Source organism: Poromitra crassiceps (assembly GCF_964638095.1).
Source record: "Poromitra crassiceps genome assembly, chromosome: 18".
Taxonomy (NCBI): Eukaryota; Metazoa; Chordata; class Actinopteri; order Beryciformes; family Melamphaidae; genus Poromitra; species Poromitra crassiceps.
This window is the reverse complement of record NC_139636.1, coordinates 2,349,578-2,369,070: the sequence shown is the minus strand read 5'-3', so window position 1 is coordinate 2,369,070 and position 19,493 is coordinate 2,349,578. Positions and strand designations below refer to the sequence as shown.

Sequence of the window (19,493 nt, the reverse complement as noted above, 5' to 3'; positions counted from 1 at the left end):
GTTTGACCTTTCTTGTCCTCTTTGCTGAATCTGCATCCATAGATGTAATTTATCCTCAGCTTTTGTCTTAACTTCACACTTCAAGCATAAACAGATTATTCAAGAGACTCAAGAATCATCTGTAGATCTAAACACTCACCCTGCTTAGTGCTTACTATTGATTACTTGTATTGCTGGTGATTGTTGCACTCATTAAGTCACTCTGTAGAGCTTGACAGCTAAAAATGTAAAACATAATGCAATCAACACAAGTTGGCAAATCAATGTCTTAAAGGTCCATTTTCTGGTCAGTTTCTAGCTCCTGCCCCCTTTCTTGCAGGAGACAGCTAATACTGCACCAAACAGATGGGGAAAGGCAAACACAACACACATTAGAGACAGTAAACAGGGGTCTAGTTTATTTTGAACGAGTCTTTTAATTAATGCATTTCAAGTACTCCAAAAATTACATCTCTTTGCACAATACAATTTGAAATTTCTTTTTTAGTAAAAATGTTCAAAGTGAACAAAAATTTGCGATACTGTATAAAACACAGTGAACATTAAAATCAGACAGTAGTATTACTTTTTAATCTTGTGTTCTTTCGGCCTACATCACCTACAACATTTCAACTCAATTTGGACATTTCAGTGCACGTTTATCTAAAAACTTTACCAATACTACGAAATTAAAATGAAAGTAAATTTACAGGCATTATTCTTCTGCTCTTCTACCCAAACCATGCCACAGGATAACAAAGACAAAAATGAGAATGTAACATTAACTCCATCACACTGAATTGTTTTTACCATTGATGATGGTGGAAGAAAGTATCATAAGCAAACCCCATTTCAACTAGCACATATAAGAACATAAATAACTTAGAAGAGAGGAAGGTTTGTCACATATGAAGATCTTTGAACAATTTACTCTGGAATTAGAATACAAAAAAGAACGGATGTATCAAAATGTAATTTTCATTTTCAAATGAAATGCAAATTTTCCCCCAAGTACTGTACAAGTTTACATGTAAATAATCCAGGCCAACTGGAGCGATCCAGCCTAGAAGATGAATTTTAAAAACGGCTCTACTTTGTACAGACAATCTCCATGAGGAGTATAGCGACCGTTCACCTGCCAAATTCGTCTGCCATGTGAAATAAATTAACTGTGAGACACACACTAGCTTTAACTCCCCTCCAGAGCCCATGTGCACATGATTATTACCACAGCCATTGGGATGGTTTGGTTTGCACAGTAAGAGAGGTGTGATATTAATATCATATGCATTATTCAAACAATGATGCCAGGATTAAAAAATATATATTTGTGCATAATATAGAACTCAAAACCCCCATGCTTTATTAGCTGCTGTTCGCCCACCTGACAGCCTGCCGGTGGGTGAAATGTTTGCTTGTGCAGGAAATGAATCAGAGTTCTCTTTCGTCCAAGTCCACTGGCAACTTCCTGCTGGCCGCTAGAGATGCCGCTAAAGATCCCAGTAAAGATATTGGCATCTCTGAGAGGTGCCGGTAAAGATGGCGGCATTACGTACCTCTCAGAGAAGCCGGTACCTCCGCATCTTATACCGGCATCTCTCGCTGCCGCAGGAAGTAGCCAGTGGGGGGTGCCAGATGCCACGATTGGAGCCACAGCCCTTGCTGGGCGTCAGAAAGCCTGCAGGCTCTTCCTCTATGCTTATGAGAGATACAAAGCGGTTTATGGCACACTGATATAAACTAACACTGAGGGATACACTCATGAGCTCTTTAGGGGAGTCGGCCCGTGAAGGAACAGGCACCTGCAGACACCATGTTGACCAGAAGATAAGTGCACACGGATTAAAAAAAAACAAACTGCCAATTATCTCCTGTGACACTAGCTGTGAACACACTGCGGTGCACGTTAGCCAACAGTGTGACAACACCACTGCCTTACGTTACTCCTCCATGCCTACCAGTTGTTTTAAGACTAACATTAACAGCTGTCAAAGCAAAAAAAAAAAAAAAAATGTTCAGTTGTGACATACAAATATTACAGACCTTTGTCAATTAATAGTCACATTTAATAAATGTGTCTGCATGCCCACATTGAAAAGTTCTTAGATTCATTATCTGAAGAATAATAGAATGATGTAATCTTACATTTTTTTTGTACATCCACACTGGAATCATTTTTAAATGTATTTCCACACCGATGTAAACTAGCTGTATAACATTATACACTCTCACTTCTAAACTAAGCCACGGCAGCCTTTGCTTTTCATATCTGAACAGGTAGAATCATAATTTTTCAGTTAGTGGTTATTCATTCTTCACTATCAAAAACAAATCGTTAAGACGATAAAGGTGTAATCTGACTCGGTAAACTTCCCTTTCTGTTCCCATGACTCTATAAAGTATCCAGCTTGTTACATGATGTGACCCGGATGTGACCAGAACAAGATGTTAAGCAAGACAATAAAAAAATATCAGATGAAAAGATGGACCTTGAACAAACAAGGCCAAAAAGTGGGATATGGTGACCTTGTTGTTCAATTTCCAAATCTAGCAACCTAACGTGTAAGAGGTCCACCTGATTGGACAACTGCAAAGAGAACTCGACTGGCATCAAATCCTCAACGACAGCGTCCAAGGAACTCATCACAACAGATACCTTCATTTATGTGTTAAGAGTCCTGAGAGCACTAACCAAAACAAACAAACAAACAAAAAGTAAAGAATTATACATTTACAGTAGAAGAAATAGTTTGTTTTCACTTATGATACACTTAATCTGTACAGTCACATGCAGAAGACTGTCTGCACGAGAGACCAGAGCCTGTGTCTTTTGCCGTTTGAAATGTGTCAATCACACAAAAGTGCCGCCGCAGGTCCCCACCGAGTGTCTCTCCTTCCTGGCTCGAGTGGCGAAAGAAAAGCACGGAACACTTCACCAGCAGCCACGGGCGTGTCACTCAACTGAAGACGTTGCAATAGAACGGAAAACACAGCACATAATGTACTAAAGCTACACATGATTCCTTAACTCCTTGGCACTCCTTTAAAAAAAGAAAGAGAGAAAAAAAAAAAAAAAAAAAAAATGGTGGAAAAAGATGCCAGACCGTACTGCATTTGGAAATGGCTGATGGCCGAGTCCACTCCACAAAGAGCCAATAAAGTCGCTAGAATGTTTTCTCTTTTTCACATGTCTGTTTTGTCCGTCTGGATGGAGGATACGATGATGACTGACAACCATGTTAGGCTTTTCTTTGGATGGAGTGACGCGTGTTTTTCCCACTGTAGGCACGAGGAGGAGCCAAGGCATTGGGGAGGAGGGGGGAGGGGCCCAGGGTCTCAGCGTCTCATCTGACCCATCTGATAGTTCTCTCTGGGCTGACGGTGATGCTGCCTCTGGGGCTGGGCCTGCCGGGGCTGGGGCTGGGGCTGCCTCTGGGGTTGCCGCTGGCCGGCGTGGGCTGCGTGGCCGTGCTGCTGGTGGGAGTGGGGGTGCTGCGACTGCTGCTGCACCTGGGAGTTGGCTTGCTGCTGGGCTCGCCGCCGCTTCAAAGTGCCTGGCGGAGGAGAGGCCGTTAGATACACACAAGTCTGTTCTTTTATAAGTCGACGCTCTCACGTCTCACCTATTCACTTTTTCTCTCTTCCGCGTTCGACGCAACGCATTTGTTCTTCCGGTTCAGCGCTAGTTTGGCGGCCATTTTCAAAATAAAACGTCAGTATGAATGAAGTTTGGCAACGTTCAGAATTAAGCTACACTGCGGCCAACTTCAGTTACATGTTCATAACGTTACTGCTGCGAGGAGCCGATGGCTGTACCCGGTCGGCATTTAACGTTAGTTACAAAAGCACGTCGACAGTGTTTTCTCACTGCCAGTAGCCTAACTACAGTAGGGTTTGACAGATAGCTAGTCCGACCGGTGTCAGCACAGTCAGCGCTCCTCGCTGCTCGTTAAAGATTTCCAATAGGCGTTATTCTGATAAACTGGTCACATATATGTTACGTTCTCACGCGACAAATATTAAAACTTTAAAACAGTTTGGGTCTTTTTAGCTTGAAAACAGCTTTTTGGCAAGTCTAAATGACTGCGGTAGGCGTACTCTACTTCCGTGTTTAAAACCGGAAAGACGATTACGAAATGATGTCATGCAGAAGCGTCCTTGTATGGGCAAAGAATAAGGTGAATATTCTAAGAGCTCTGAGGTTGTGACTTCTGCAATCCATAACAAGTTACGCTTGTAACTGTTAGTCTAAGAATTTTAATCCACTGTTACACTTATTGTACGCAGATGTCTGTACAGATTAATTTCAGCCATCTAGGTAGTAAGATGATAAAAAAAAGAAAAAAAGGGGGAAAAAAGAGTTGAAGACATTTCGCCAGGCTTCATCAGTTCTACATAAGCCGTTTTCCCACATGCGCTTTGTATCGCTAAATGACCGGAACGTGGTCTAATGCCTTCATGTGTGAAAGTTGTTGTTCCGGTATAAGCGTGACCCCGTCATCGCGGACATTTCACCAGTTTCGAGCCAGTCAGAAGAGCGGTATGCGCGATAACGGACACAAGTGTGAAACGGGTCCAGTCATTTCCCGCTATCAGTGGGCGTTGTCTCCGGTGGTGTCTCGAACGTAGACCGGGACATGCGAAAATGACGCTTCCATTCCACGTTGTCAAAATTGTTCAGAGCATCTTCCCAAAATAAATTCCGTCCTGGTCTCTCTCGCTTCCAGACGGCTCTAGTCTGACGCAGCAGCGCAGAGGTACTTAACACTGTCATCATCTGTCCCCGGTTTAGTCTATCTTCATATTCTGCACGATGTTGAGCGGAGAAGACTGCGAACATGAATCTGTTTCTGTTCGCACGTATATCCCTTTCCATTTTCGCCTTAATTTGTCTGCGTCGCTGTCTACGTTTGAGGAAAAAGCGCGTCAGCAATATTTTCAAAAGAGTGGACGCCGGCGCCATGTTTGTTTGTTGTTTTTTTCTGACTGGCCTCAGTGGCCTGCAGCACAGTTTATACGTCATGACCCCAGGCCACTCTCCTCCGCCCCCCGCCCGCTCCGCTCCGCCCCACCCCACCCCACCCCACCCCCCAACATACATAGATTCCCACATGCGAGCGCTCAGGTGTGAAGGGAAATTCCGGGAAATGTCCGATATTGACTTACAGGTAATTTTCCAGTACGCATGTGGAAAAACGGCTTTAGTGATTCTCCCACGACTTCATGGTGTGAATCATCACATGACTTCATGGTGTGAATCATCATCAACAGAGGTTAAATGCCAGGAGATTTCAGCACTAAGCAGAACAGAACTGGACTGATCTCGGATGACAGGCAAAACATATTCAAATCATTTTAAGTCCAATAGGTTTAGTTTCTTTTTGACAAGCTGACATGTTTAAGATTGAGACTTTTATTACTCAAAGGTAACTAAGTAAAAGTTCCCCTCCCCTGGATATGTCACGGTTCCTTTGTTAAGAACTAGACTCACCTGGAAGCGGTTTGGGTGGGGGCAGTTTGGGGTTACTGCTGGGAGTGTGCACACTGCAGATCTTAATGAAGCCAGCCATGAGCATGATGAGGGCGATGCCCATCAACAGCACTGCCCACCAGTGGGCCTGGAGAGGAGAACGAAAACACAAAATCAATACACTAACACCTCGTCATAAAAACAAACCCACAAGGCGGAACGGGATTTCAGCCAGAGGTCGATACGTACCACGATCCACTCTGCAATGTTCTCGTAGAGCTCCGGGTTGAAGATGGCCTTCTTTAGCCGGGCGAGCGGTCCGTCTGCGTCCACCAGGCGGCACTTCATGAACACGTCACAGTAGCCCTTGAAGTCGTTGCAAGGCGAGCCGGCTGGTAGGGTGGTCACCTTCTTGTTGAAGAAGCGAGTCAGGCGCTCGGAGCCTGTGCTGCTGCACGTGTTGGGATTCACTGTCAACAAATGAGTCACAGCCAGTTAGTCACCGATCCAAAAGTGCAAAAGGCAATGAGAAAACGTCCCGGGACCTAACGCACACTCGGCCGTCCTGCTGGGATTTCTTCATGAACTGGTTCGCCCGAGGTTTCGTCCATTTGTTTCCCCAATAAGGGTTTCTTGTGAGTTTCTCCTCGTCTCCACTGAGGGTCTAAGGATGGTGATGCTGGGTAGGATAGGTAGCCCTGTTATATCTTACAATATGCTATATTGTGTCTTACGCTTTGTTCGGTTTCCTTGCATTTTATTATAAGAATATTGTTTTGTGGTCAATTGCTGATTATGTACACCTAGGCACGCTTGTCTTTGTTAAGCCCTTTGAGACATGAACTATGCAAATAAACCTGACTTGACTTGAACATTGGTGTCAAAAAATGGGGACATTTGACAGCGAAGGTGTGACTCACTCTTATCCATGCAGCACACGTGGCAAAGCTCCGTCTCGTCTTTGCCTTCTTGGCTGCTGGCACAGGTGCACACCTCCAGGCCGTACTTCTCACAGATAGAGCCAGAGCAGCCCTGAGGGGGGTGGGGCATGGAGAACATGAGGACAGGCCAGATCAAACACTGACTGGTATGGCTATAAGACTGCTATAACACAGATCAAACACTGACTGGTATGGCTATAAGACTGCTATAACACAGATCAAACACTGACTGGTATGGCTATAAGACTGCTATAACACACAGATCAGACACTGACTGGTATGGCTATAAGACTGCTATAACACAGATCAGACACTGACTGGTATGGCTATAAGACTGCTATAACACAGATCAGACACTGACTGGTATGGCTATAAGACTGCTATAACACACAGATCAGACACTGACTGGTATGGCTATAAGACTGCTATAACACAGATCAGACACTGACTGGTATGGCTATAAGACTGCTATAACACAGATCAGACACTGACTGGTATGGCTATAAGACTGCTATAACACAGATCAAACACTGACTGGTATGGCTATAAGACTGCTATAACACACAGATCAAACACTGACTGGTATGGCTATAAGACTGCTATAACACACAGATCAGACACTGACTGGTATGGCTATACGACTGCTATAACACACAGATCAGACACTGACTGGTATGGCTATAAGACTGCTATAACACACAGATCAGACACTGACTGGTATGGCTAAAAGACTGCTATAACACAGATCAAACACTGACTGGTATGGCTATAAGACTGCTATAACACACAGATCAGACACTGACTGGTATGGCTAAAAGACTGCTATAACACAGATCAGACACTGACTGGTATGGCTATAAGACTGCTATAACACACAGATCAAACACTGACTGGTATGGCTAAAAGACTGCTATAACACACAGATCAGACACTGACTGGTATGGCTATAAGACTGCTATAACACAGATCAGACACTGACTGGTATGGCTATAAGACTGCTATAACACAGATCAGACACTGACTGGTAGGGCTATAAGACTGCTATAACACACAGATCAAACACTGACTGGTATGGCTATAAGACTGCTATAACACAGATCAGACACTGACTGGTATGGCTATAAGACTGCTATAACACACAGATCAGACACTGACTGGTATGGCTATAAGACTGCTATAACACACAGACCAAACACTGACTGGTAAAGCCATAAGCCTGCTATAACAGGCTATAAGGCTGCTATAACACACGGTTCCTCCAGGTATAAAGCAGAGACACTCACCCCGTTGAGGCAGACTTGGGTCTCTCCGTGGCAGGCGGTGAAGTTGGCCTTGGGCTCAGAGGTGGGGCACTGGGCGGTGCCTGCGTTGCACATGCCCTGGTGAGCGCACTCTGACTCCTCTCTGCACTTCTCATTACGACCCTTGTAAGTGCACTCTGGAGTACAACAAGGGCCCTGGCTAGGACTAGGGAAGAAGACACAAGGGTTCAAGCAGGATGTATCACAAATACATGAGCAGATCTTCATAAAGAAACAGAAATAGGTTCAGGAAAACACAAGCTGAATTAATTAGGGGAGTTGTTGTGTCTCTAAAACGTTGGGGGGGAGACACACACATCACATCCACGTTGAATTCACATAGCTTACCTGCAGCCTTTGTTGGGCTTTAGTTTGCACTTCCTGTTATCAGGCTGGTTGGCATCATAGCAGCACTGGTCCCTGCACTGATCGCTGTAGCCACAGTCACACTCCTCTCCCGGCTCCACCAGGCCGTTACCACAGATGGGCTGGCCAGACTCTGTTTGGGAAAGCAAACACACACGTGTTTGTCTGTGCTCCATAAACTGTCAGCACGGTTACAGTACAGCGGGTGGGTCAAAATAACCGTAGGTGGGCAAGGAATGTATCTGCTGTAACACCGGTAACACAGACTACAGGAAACCCAAACACAAATCTTGTCAACTGGTCCGTATAAGAGTACACATATCAGGCATGGCTGATATGCTGCTGCCAGATCAACTCTCTAAATAGAGCACTGGGCCTAAAATCACCTCAGGCCATTGGCAGTCTGACTAATGTGGCTAGAAATTGCACGTCGAAGTCAGAAAAACCAACTTCAATACAGAGACAGTCAGGATAAGGGTTTAATTGGCTCAACTTCCAGAATAAGACCTACCGACAAAACAGTTGCCTCTCTTCTTCTCCAGCACCTGGCTGATGTTGCGCACGCTGCAGACGGAAAACTTATTGTTGTTGAGTTTGTCTCCTGACGTCGCTCTGGCATACATGATGTAGTTGCCCTTCTCCTTTTTGTCTTGGCTCTTGGATTCCCCCGGGGTGCACTCAGATCCTGAGTCGTGCTGAAGCAAGCGAGAAGATCACAGGTTCAGAAGATGTAGAGAGGACAAAAAGCCCTTCTCGCCATACTTAAGTGTAGCATATGGTGCCGCATATCTAACCAACTCACCGGGGACCCAAAGTTGTGTCCTACTTCATGTGCAAAAGTGATGTGTGAGACTTTTGGAGGAACGTGGGAGGCGTAGTTCTGTACAGTGATTATACCAGTGTTCAGAGATTTCTTCTTTCCATCAGAGTACAACTTGCTTTTCTCACAGATTCCCCCCGAGCTCCCTGTGAAAGGTTAGAAGGGAAAGTTAGAGTGATAGGTACAATTTAAATCCCAACCTTCTTCCAACAGAAAAACACAGCTACATTTGAAATGTAAAGAATTTAGCTTATTAAGAAGGTAAAAAATAAGACTAATGTCATGAGAATTGTTCAACTAATGTCCAAGTGGCATAACGCCTTACTTCAAAACATAATGTGCCTCATTTACACCTGGTTTTTAAATGTGACCTGTATCCAGATAAGTTGTCTGGATGTTATCTGGATAAGGAAAAACGCATGTTAATGCAAGGTGTAAACGCATCGTGATCAGATCTTCGTGACCACATCTGGAGGTAGTCTGGCTCACATTGTATTCAGATCTCTTTCACCCCTTTTACACCTGGTTTTTAAATGCAACCATTTAACAGAGAACTTATCTGGATACAGGTCGCATTTAAAAACAGGTGGAAATGGGGTGTTAGTAACGTGTTTGACGTGTTGTTTGTGTATAAACTGTAGCCCTAATGAAATAGTAGTAGTACATTTTTGGCACTGCAGAAGGGGGTAACATAACTAGGGATGCACAATATATCGGCAATCATATCGGTATCGGCCGATGTTAGTCATTTTTTAACATATCGGTCATATCGGTATCGGTCAGATGTTGCAATGTTAATATCGGTTATCATTATCAGCCAAATTCTTCACATTGATATGAAATAATGCAGTAAATCTATGATTTATGGGCTTTTCCAAAGGCTTTGCAAATAAAGAAATGCATAACTTTTTCAAATTCAGTGTTAACATGTGTTTTTCAGTATGTACAAAATGTGATGATCATAAAAATGTGGTTTTATCCAGATCATATCGACATCGGTAAATATCGGTTATCGGCCATAACAGCAATGTTAATATCGGTTATCGGCATCGGCCAAAATTTTCATATCGGTGCGTCCCTAAACATAACCTCCCAACTTAACAGATTTCCACAACGCAGAGGGTTCAATCAAAACATCCAATTCAGCAATGTGCTACAAAAGAGATCTAGTTACACTTTCAGTTTTCTCTCACATCAGTGAGAGAATGATCGAGACCATCATTAAAACCTCTGGGAATCATTCATGGTCAAACACATTTGTGCATTTTCCCAGTCGATACGCAAAGCCACAATAGACTCTCACAACATTCTGAATCAGTTAGCAATTGCTTAAGCCTTACTACATTGGTGATACTGGGGAAAAACAAATACTTTATTTATTTTCCTTGTTGAAACTGCAAAGAGAGATGCATATATATAAACCCCATTTATTTACCTAAACATCACATTATGTTCAAACTTATTATTTAGTGTCTAAACGTCATGTGGGAAAACCTTTGTTTTTTACTATGGTTTTTTAACACAGTTTGAGATAACATAAAAAACACTAATCTCACATTCAAGACTCAAATGGACTACTTCAAAATGTTAAACTGGCAAGGTGATATATAATATATATATATTATATATACACACTGTATATATAAAAATAATGTGTGTGTGTGTGTGTGTGTTACATAAGAATTTCTCCATCTTGATTGAAAAATAAGAGCCATTGTTGGCAGCTGCAGTTCACAGCACATCACATCAACACCTAAAACACACCTAAAACACATCAGCGCTCTTTCATCAGTACCTGCGGGTGCTCCCACCCAGGCCAGACCCAGCACCCCATCATCAAAGTCCCTGTCGGTGAAGACGTAAGCCAAGCAGTAGTCATCGTGGTTCTGCTCAGAGTTCAGCTCCAGGAACTTCTCCACCCCGATGTTGGCAAAGCGGAACGGGTTGGAGCGATCCCTCTCATCGCTGGTGGTGTTGATCTACACAGGGGAGAGCAATAAGTTCAGAGGGAAAGCATCGACCAAATCTAAGACGTACGCTTTTGATGCTATTCATGAAATTAAAACCGACCAACAAGAGACTCACCCTGATCCTTTTCACCATGAAACTGATGTTGCGAATGCCCATGAAGTCTGTGCCCTGATAGATGGCATCAATAGCCTTGACATGACTGGAGATCTGAAACCGCAAGAAAACACACAACATTATTGTATGTATGTACTATACAGATAGACGTGTATGTATTGTAACGTCCTATGTAGATAGAAATGTATGTATTGCACGTGTGTATGAAGTGGGTATGTCGTTTTTATAGATGGGCAAATTAAATTGTATTTTATACAGGCGTGTGCACTTGTGGAAGATAATGTGTATGTATGCCTATTTTATACAGCAGGCTTTGTTGTATCCAAGACAAAATTTCCTTTGGGACGATAAAGTCTATCTAATCTCATCTAGACTGGAAAGAAGAAAAAGCATCTACTGCGAGCATCTAGGCATAGTTTGTAGGAGCCTGAGGCATCCCACTGCTGCCTTCAACCACTCCAGTGTTGCACCACCATACTGTACTCACTGCACTCATGTGGATAGTCTTCCCTCTATGGAAGGTTTGCCAGTGCTCTGAATGAGCGGTGCTGCTGTGTTTCTACCTGTATGTTCTTATGTTACGGTGTGAGTCTAACAGCACCACACTGTGTGTGTGTGTGTGTGTGTGTGTGTGTGTGTGTGTGAATTGATTGTCCTTGACTGTGTCTTACCTGTGCAATAACAGCCTCTCTGGTCTTGTAGTACTTGTAGAAGAGGTGGTCAGTCTGAATGAAAAGCTGGCAGGTGTTTTTCTCAACCTGGGCCATCCTCTTCTTCCTCAGCAGCACAGGCTCAGCAGGGCCAGCCTCAGCCTCCTCAGTATGGAGCTCCTGATGTGGGCAGCAGAGGAGATGGAGAGCAGGGAATGGACAGTTAAATAAAACATCATATTGCATTCTGAGACGAACAGAGGCTAAATAAATAATGTCCAGTATTTTTAGGCCACGTTTTTACATATGCAATGCATTCATGAATGCCTATGCTGTTAAAAAATATATGCGTACAGTTTTCAGACCCCTTCACTTTTTCCTCACTTTGCTCTCAAGTACAGTCAAGTGAGGTGTGTTTATTTGTCATATACGCAGCATACACAAGGTAAAGAAAAATAGTATGAAATATTCACAAAGATAAAATAAGTTGTGTTAGACAGTCATGAATTTAAAATGGATTTTTGCCATCAATCTACGTCATGAGGACAAAGCAAAAACACGTTTTTAGAAATTTTTCCATAACACAACAAAACGTGGAAAAAGTGCAGGGGTGTGAAGCCACTGTTTATCACATACAAAGATACGATGAGAACAATACAATAAAGAACAAAACCAAACACGTTGTAGATATCGGCAGCTGTTGCAGGATTCCTCAGTCAATTCACCTTGGGTGGCTCCTGCATGCTAGAGGATTGGTACTTCTTCATCCGTTCAAACACCGTGTGGTCAGCACAGCCTCCCTCTGGGCCGTACTTGTGTGGGTAGTCTGGGTGAGAGAGGGAGACACAACGCTGTTCGGATTACAGGAGACAATGTTAGCTACTTAACCCCCTGAGTCGCTCTATTTCTGGCACCATTCACAATCAGCTAACGGAGGCACTTGAGCCTCGCGTTGCCGTTCCTGTGCTCGCTCATTAGCCATTCTTCTCACGTGTCCGTTTCATTTGCTTCTCACATACGAGATCTACACAGATGACTTGAAATGAGGGGGATGCCAGTGTGGTGAAGTGATGCTCGCTGCTCGCAAAACAGCATCAAGACTGCTTAATTGAGCCGTGTAGCCTGAGAGGAGGATCCTGTTACTCAGCTAACGAGCACCCCGGGTATCTCTGTTCCCTGGGGGGGGATCATTACACCAGTCTGCCTCCATCGGCTCAGCTGGCCTCCGCTTGCACTCTCACCAACCGCACGTCTTACGTGCGTGCACCAAATCAAACATACTGCACGATTAACAGAAAACACACGTATATTTCCGTTTGCCAGGGGGGACTCACTGATGTCGTCTTCGTGGTAAATGACGGAGTGGAAGGGCACGTCTTTGTCCTTCAGGTATCTCTCCGCCGGCTCCACGTAGTAAGTGCCGTGGTACGTCTGGATGAAGCCCTCAAACTTGCCGTCCACTACAGAGCCGTGGGTCAGGGTGCCCGTCTCACCTGGGGAGACACGTGGCAGAGTCATTGCCAGTTACAGGAGGGTTCCCCCCACATTTTCATGGATACAATTTCGAAACTTCTCCGTGACTTTTCAAAGATCCATAACAGAATTTCCATGTAATGTGAGGTGGTGACTGAATCAATACCAGAAATGATTACTACACTGGACAAATAGGACACACCTCTTTATATTGGATTTACGTCAACAGCTACAGAAAATAAACTTGCCTTTTTGTTACAATACGTGGAAGGTTATCCACAACAATTCATTTCATTACGCACAACAAAATTCCAGGATTTCTCCAAAACGTTAAAGAATTGTACTAATTCCATGAATTTACCAGGACTTGGAAACAAGATTTTGAAATTCCATGCCTTTTCCAGGTTTTCCGTGACCGTGGGAAGAACCCTGAAGTTATAGGGAGCCCTCAGTCTAACAGTCCAAACACACCAGATGCGTACCCAAAGCTGAGGCAACGCCTCGCGGAGGGACTTTCATTTTGCCGTCCTTGTTAACAGGGGAGAGCGATCACACCAGCTGCAGCACGTTGCCTCGCCGGTTTCGGTGCGGGGCAGAACAGAGTGCTTCTGGTGTGAATGGCAGGTGTCCTCTTGACACTGCTGCTCCATGCTTCCATAACACGCTGCTTCTGAGATGCTTTTGGTGTGTGAACCAAGCGCAAGTACCCTCATCTCACACGCAGTTTCTCTCTCTTATTGCTGCATTACCACAAGGTGTGTGCGATTGCTTTTAAAGATTTTAACTGTGCCCCATATGTTGCATTTAACCTATTATTAATTCGTTGTACCATTTTATTTAGGGATGCACCGATATGAAAATTTTGGCCGATGCCGATAACCGATATTAACATTGCTGTTATGGCCGATAACCGATATTTACCGATGTCGATATAATCTGTATAAAACCACATTTTTATGATCATCACATTTTGTACATACTGAAAAACACAAAAGTTATGCATTTCTTTATTTGCAAAGCCTTTGGAAAAGCCCATAAATCATAGATTTACTGCATTATTTCATATCAATGTGAAGAATTTGGCTGATAATGATAACCGATATTAACATTGCAACATCTGACCGATACCGATATGACCGATATGTTAAAAAATAACTAACATCGGCCGATACCGATATGATTGCCGATATATCGTGCATCCCTAATTTTATTACTATATTTCTTTATTTTATCATCTCTATTTTCATTTATACGGATTGTAACAGGGCTAAGAGAGATGAGGAAAGCGCTTGGGTTCAGGGAGTTTTCCTTGTATAAATAAAGGTTTGAATGAATCGGTGTCAGAGGACTCTGACAAGCTCAGATGTCTCAGAGACCTAACTGAGACCTAACAGAGGCATAGATTCTAACACCAGATAAAGAACATTTAGAAAACAAAAGCCTTGCACAGTATCTTCATTTTCTTGTCCTTTTCTCACCGTATACTTCTCCTGTGTAGATATGGGAGGTATCAAAAGGAATCTCTTGTCCTGAAACGTCCACCTTCAAATCTTGGGCAAATAAGTTGGTATCTCTCTTCATTCGTAAATTAAAATGCCTGAAATAGAGAGACATAGAAGCATAGGCTAAATAAATAAAAATACACTTTAATGTGGCAACAGATAAATAGGCGTGAATTAAGTTTGTCCGTTTCTGTGAATCAATAATTTTTGGATTAGAACACAGGACAGCAGTGTTGTGTATAAACAAGGCAAGAAGCTTGTCTCCACAATGACTCTTTACTCATGTCACACTGAAAATGTGCCTTTGGGTTTGGGTGTGAATCCAAATTTGGCATCACTGGGAGGTGGACTATACTCACTGGGAGGTAGACTATACTCACTGGGCAGGTGGACTATAGTGACTGGGGAGGTGGGCTATACTCACTGGGAGGTGGACTATACTCACTGGGAGGTAGACTATACTCACTGGGAAGGTGGACTATACTCACTGGGGAGGTGGACTATAGTGACTGGGGAGATGGACTATACTCACTGGGAGGTGGACTATACTCACTGGGAAGGTGGACTATACTCACTGAGGAGATGGACTATACTCACTGGGAGGTGGACTATAGTGTAGGGCTGGGTCGGTTTGAAAATTTTAAACCCGGTTCGATATTGCCGTCTAAACCGGATCGAACCAGTATACCGATTTTTTTTGTAATTCATTTATTTTTTTATTTTTTTATTTTTTAAGCAGGGCTCCCGAGTGTGGCCCATAACTGTCTGTAGTGCAACTTCAGTCCACCTGATAGCGATAATACACCTCTAAGCTGGTATTGTCAACCAGCAATGATACTGAATAAAAAGAAGCAGGACACCTGTGTAACAAACACACCCTGTATTTATTTCTCATAACTATTCAGCTCAACTTTTCTTCAAACATCAACATAATAAACAAAATAAGACTTTTGCATACTAGTGCAACTTGAGAAGAGGCTAATACGAACAATAATGCAATCAGAATAGACTGGCCCAAAAAAAAAAAAAAAAAAAGGGGGGTTTTCGGTTTGCACGTGATCAAACCGGTTTGGGCTCGTACACCGAGGGTGGGGTGGGGGTGGTGGTGGGGGTGGGGGTGAGGGTGGGGTGGGGACTGCAGTCTTTATCTTGTAATAGTAGCAACGGAAAGATTACGACATCTTGAAACAATGGTGCTGTCCTGTTGATCTAAATATGGCGAGGAAACAAAGAAGTTACACTCAGCATTGGGTCCCAGGTAACGGCTTCACACATTTCATTTGAAATGGTGTTAGACAAATATTGTACTGGATGAACAAACAAAAAACAAGCTATACATTTTCATAAACCACAGTTATTTTCCATTATACCTTTTTCTCAATGGTTTTTTTGTAAGTATATGTGCTTATTAAACTAATTTAAAAACATAGCTGTGCAAGAGACCTGATTAAAACACTATTCATTACTTTAGCAATAAGATATCAGCGTATTCAGGCACAATTGCAGTCGTCTTTGAATGTAGGCAAAGGAAAGGTGAATAGTGTGGTACAAAGTAAATGTCGGATGAAACTGTATCTTTAGCCTTGTTATGAATTCAAAGCAATAGAAGCAGAGGGACTTGTGCTTTTCAAAGGAACAGGCATCTTCCTTCCCTGTGTTTGTTTGTGTAGCTCTTATCCTGTTAAGCAGGGAACAGCAGGACCTGCTACAGGCCTCCTCTGCCAAGCTCCCAGCCAGATGGTCGTGACTGGGGCCATCATCCCATGGAGAAGGTATCATTTCTATCAAACCACCACCACAGCGTTTTAAAAGGTGGCGGATAAATGTCGTTTAGTAATCCAATTTCAATCAAACAGCAAATCTGTTAGAGCCGGTCTCTGCCTCTAATCACAAACAATGTAGGGCTATGCCTATGGAATAAGCTTTGCAAATACACAAATACACAAACAAACACGCGTACATGCACGCATGTACACATACATACATACATACTGTACATACATACATACTGTACATACATACATACTGTACATACATACATACATACATACATACATACATACATACATACATAGGGCTAAATAAGTTCCACTTCAGGCTAATTTCAATGAAAACAGACAAACCTTCCATGGGCGTGAAAATCTAAATGAAGAAACTTGTCTTGGTGGGAGAGTGCCCTCTTGGCTCTCTGGTGGTTGCTGTGCACAAGCTCCGTGTCGTAGGACAGACCTTCATAGTGACGGATATACTTGCTCAGGGGATTCCCATAGTAACCTGTGCGAAGAAGACAAAATCAAAAGTAAAAACATGGAAAAGAATGTAAGCCTGCTTATGAAATTCAACAGACAACACAAGCATTGTAGGAAATTAGCCAGGGCCAGATATCTCCAGATAGCTCAGAATCCCCCAGCCTAAAAACAGTGATTGAGGGCAAAAATTGCCCCAAAGATTTTGATAATTTTATTTTCATTCAATTAATTTAATTTCAATTTCTCTAATTTCTCTAAAACACACTCCGCACCTGCAACACACACTCAGCCCCTGGAAGCTGGTTGCCAGAAGACGACGACGAAGAACAACAACACACTCACTCACACAAACAGCGCTGTTGTTCACACTACGCTTTAGCAACTTTATGCACTAATTACTTTTTTTAAATGCATCCAAAATATATTTTTTATTTCCTACACTGAACCCAAGTCTAAGGATATAATCTTTTTGTTATACATTCTAGGTTGTATCTAGTAACCAAACCATTGGCTACTTGAACAATGGAGGGGGGCAAAAAGATGTGTGCAGTGTAGTACAGGGAGGAGGCAGGACTACATACTAATCTAAAACCTACATGAAATCAGCAGCAACATATCTAGAACCGACAGAATATTAACACCACTAAACTTTAAGTCCAAAGTTTCGAACAGCTTCAAGCCTTCTGTGTCAGGTATTTCTCACACACTGCGTGTGTGTGATAGGATAGTGATTAAGGATAGTGTGTGACACACACTATCCTTAATAGCAGATAGACTGAAATGTATGTCACGTACTGAGAAAGTTTTTTGCGATGGATGGGTATTTGAACTTAAACCTTAAAGAAATCTGTTTCAGTACCACTGTGTGTCAGCATAAAGCTAGCCTACTTTTTTCTTTTTCTTTTTTTAGATGTGAAAGACTGAGGCATAAGATCAAAATGTTTCACATGCTAGGCCAGGGATACTCAACTTGCTTTGCCCGGGGGCCACTTTCGTGAAATGATAGAAGGCCAGGGGCCAGTTAATAAACAAACAATATACATTTTTCTGTAGCGGATTGTAGGTTTTTGGGGTGTCAATTCTTAGGCGAGTGATCAGGCAGGATGGACATGACTGATGCTTCATGGAAGCCAATATGATTTGTGTGCTTTAGAATTCAGCAAATTCTAATGCAAATGGTTATCAAATGGATGCCAGTTTATTTTGCCACTGGAAGAGTGGGTGGTGGGCTAAGAGGAAAAGATTATTGAGCACATTATCCACCTTACCTCCTCCACCCATTTCACCAATCACTCCACAGTCTACACTCAAATAGAGTCTAACAAATAACATGGGGGGGGGGGGGGGGGCAGTATACAGTAAAGCAACCTTCAGAGGGGCTTAAACTGCCTTAACAAAATTATTGTTTTGAGTTAGTTCAGTCAGTGAGCATTTAGGCCTATTTGTAAGATCAACTCAAGTTATTGTGCCCCACACAAAATTAACCAAATGGAAACATACAGAAGATATGGATTTTTTTTTAATTATAGGGTTGTTACTAAAAATGAAACGGACTGGAAAGTAGGAGCGCAGACCAGGCTTACTCTCAGCGAATTATGAAATATTAAGTAAGAACATTACATTTTTCATTGAGGTGACTAGTATGAGAAATTAACGCCATGACTGAAGTAGCTATACTGCACAAAGACAAATTAAAATGATCCTGAATCCTGACAAAATATTCGTTTTACGAATGATAAACATGAATCGACACAACTGACTAGACAGAAGAGAGATGCTGTACACAATTTCATTTACCGTTAGCTCGCGTTAATTGGCAACTTACAAGGAAGTGTCTTAGAACACAGTAACCGCATACTGCATGTGTAACGTCAACGTTATAGCTACATGTGGCAGTTGAGGCATTCAAGTATTTCATCCGAAAGCATTGCACCGATAATTGGCAGAATAACCTCACAGTTAGCAGTCAGCTGAGCAACATCGGCCAGTCACAACACAGATCAGGAAATTGTGCAAGCAGGTCCGATGTTTCACAACATACAACATTGCCTGGCATAGGTAACGTCAACGATATGCAAGTAAACTTCGCAATTTTCTCAGAATTGGTCACGTTAACAGCTAACGTTAGCATTAGCACAAAGCCGACTCGGCATCTCCCATCTTCTCATAACAATGGCTGTCGGCGCTGTTTGCACCATAACACACTGACACAACCCGGACTGAAATGATGACAGCATCTGTCAACAACTACGCAATAATCTTGGTCTAATTCAATCAACTGGGCGAATCTGAGTCAACCTTTATATTGGTCTATCATTGTGCTAGCAACAACTAATCCAGCCAAAAAGGGTGCAGTCCTCTACATAACAAGCAGGGCCCTGCTCCGCTATGTTAGCTCTCTTAGCTAGCTAGCTGGCTGGCTAGCCTGTGTTAGCTCGCGCTATCTTTCAGCTCCTTCATGTATTGAACAGCACTTGAAACCCAATTCACTGGAGTCGCCTCACTCACCTCGGGTGTAATTTAGAAAGTATACGAAGATGAATACTTTAAGGAGAAGCATATCTGACAAATCCATTGTTAAGAGTATTCCGTTATCACTTTATTGTCCTACTTAGATAGGCGCAGACGCCCTGTGTTTATTGCAGCTTCCTCTCATC

General features: G+C 42.8%; 1 protein-coding gene across 1 annotated transcript; it reads right to left on the bottom strand.

Moving 5' to 3' along the window:
* Positions 1 to 391: 391 nt before the first annotated feature.
* LOC310792823 (disintegrin and metalloproteinase domain-containing protein 10-like) lies at positions 392 to 19,458 on the bottom strand. Its single transcript, XM_083654580.1, has 16 exons — positions 19,345 to 19,458; positions 16,711 to 16,861; positions 14,564 to 14,682; positions 12,947 to 13,105; positions 12,338 to 12,438; positions 11,634 to 11,792; positions 10,963 to 11,055; positions 10,673 to 10,856; positions 8,860 to 9,023; positions 8,569 to 8,752; positions 8,040 to 8,190; positions 7,674 to 7,857; positions 6,370 to 6,481; positions 5,699 to 5,919; positions 5,471 to 5,597; positions 392 to 3,533 (listed from the first exon to the last, which is right to left on the bottom strand). The coding sequence occupies exons 1-16, from the start codon at positions 19,409 to 19,411 to the stop codon at positions 3,316 to 3,318; spliced, it is 2,394 nt and encodes a 797-aa protein (XP_083510706.1). The 5' UTR covers positions 19,412 to 19,458; the 3' UTR covers positions 392 to 3,315.
* Positions 19,459 to 19,493: the final 35 nt, after the last annotated feature.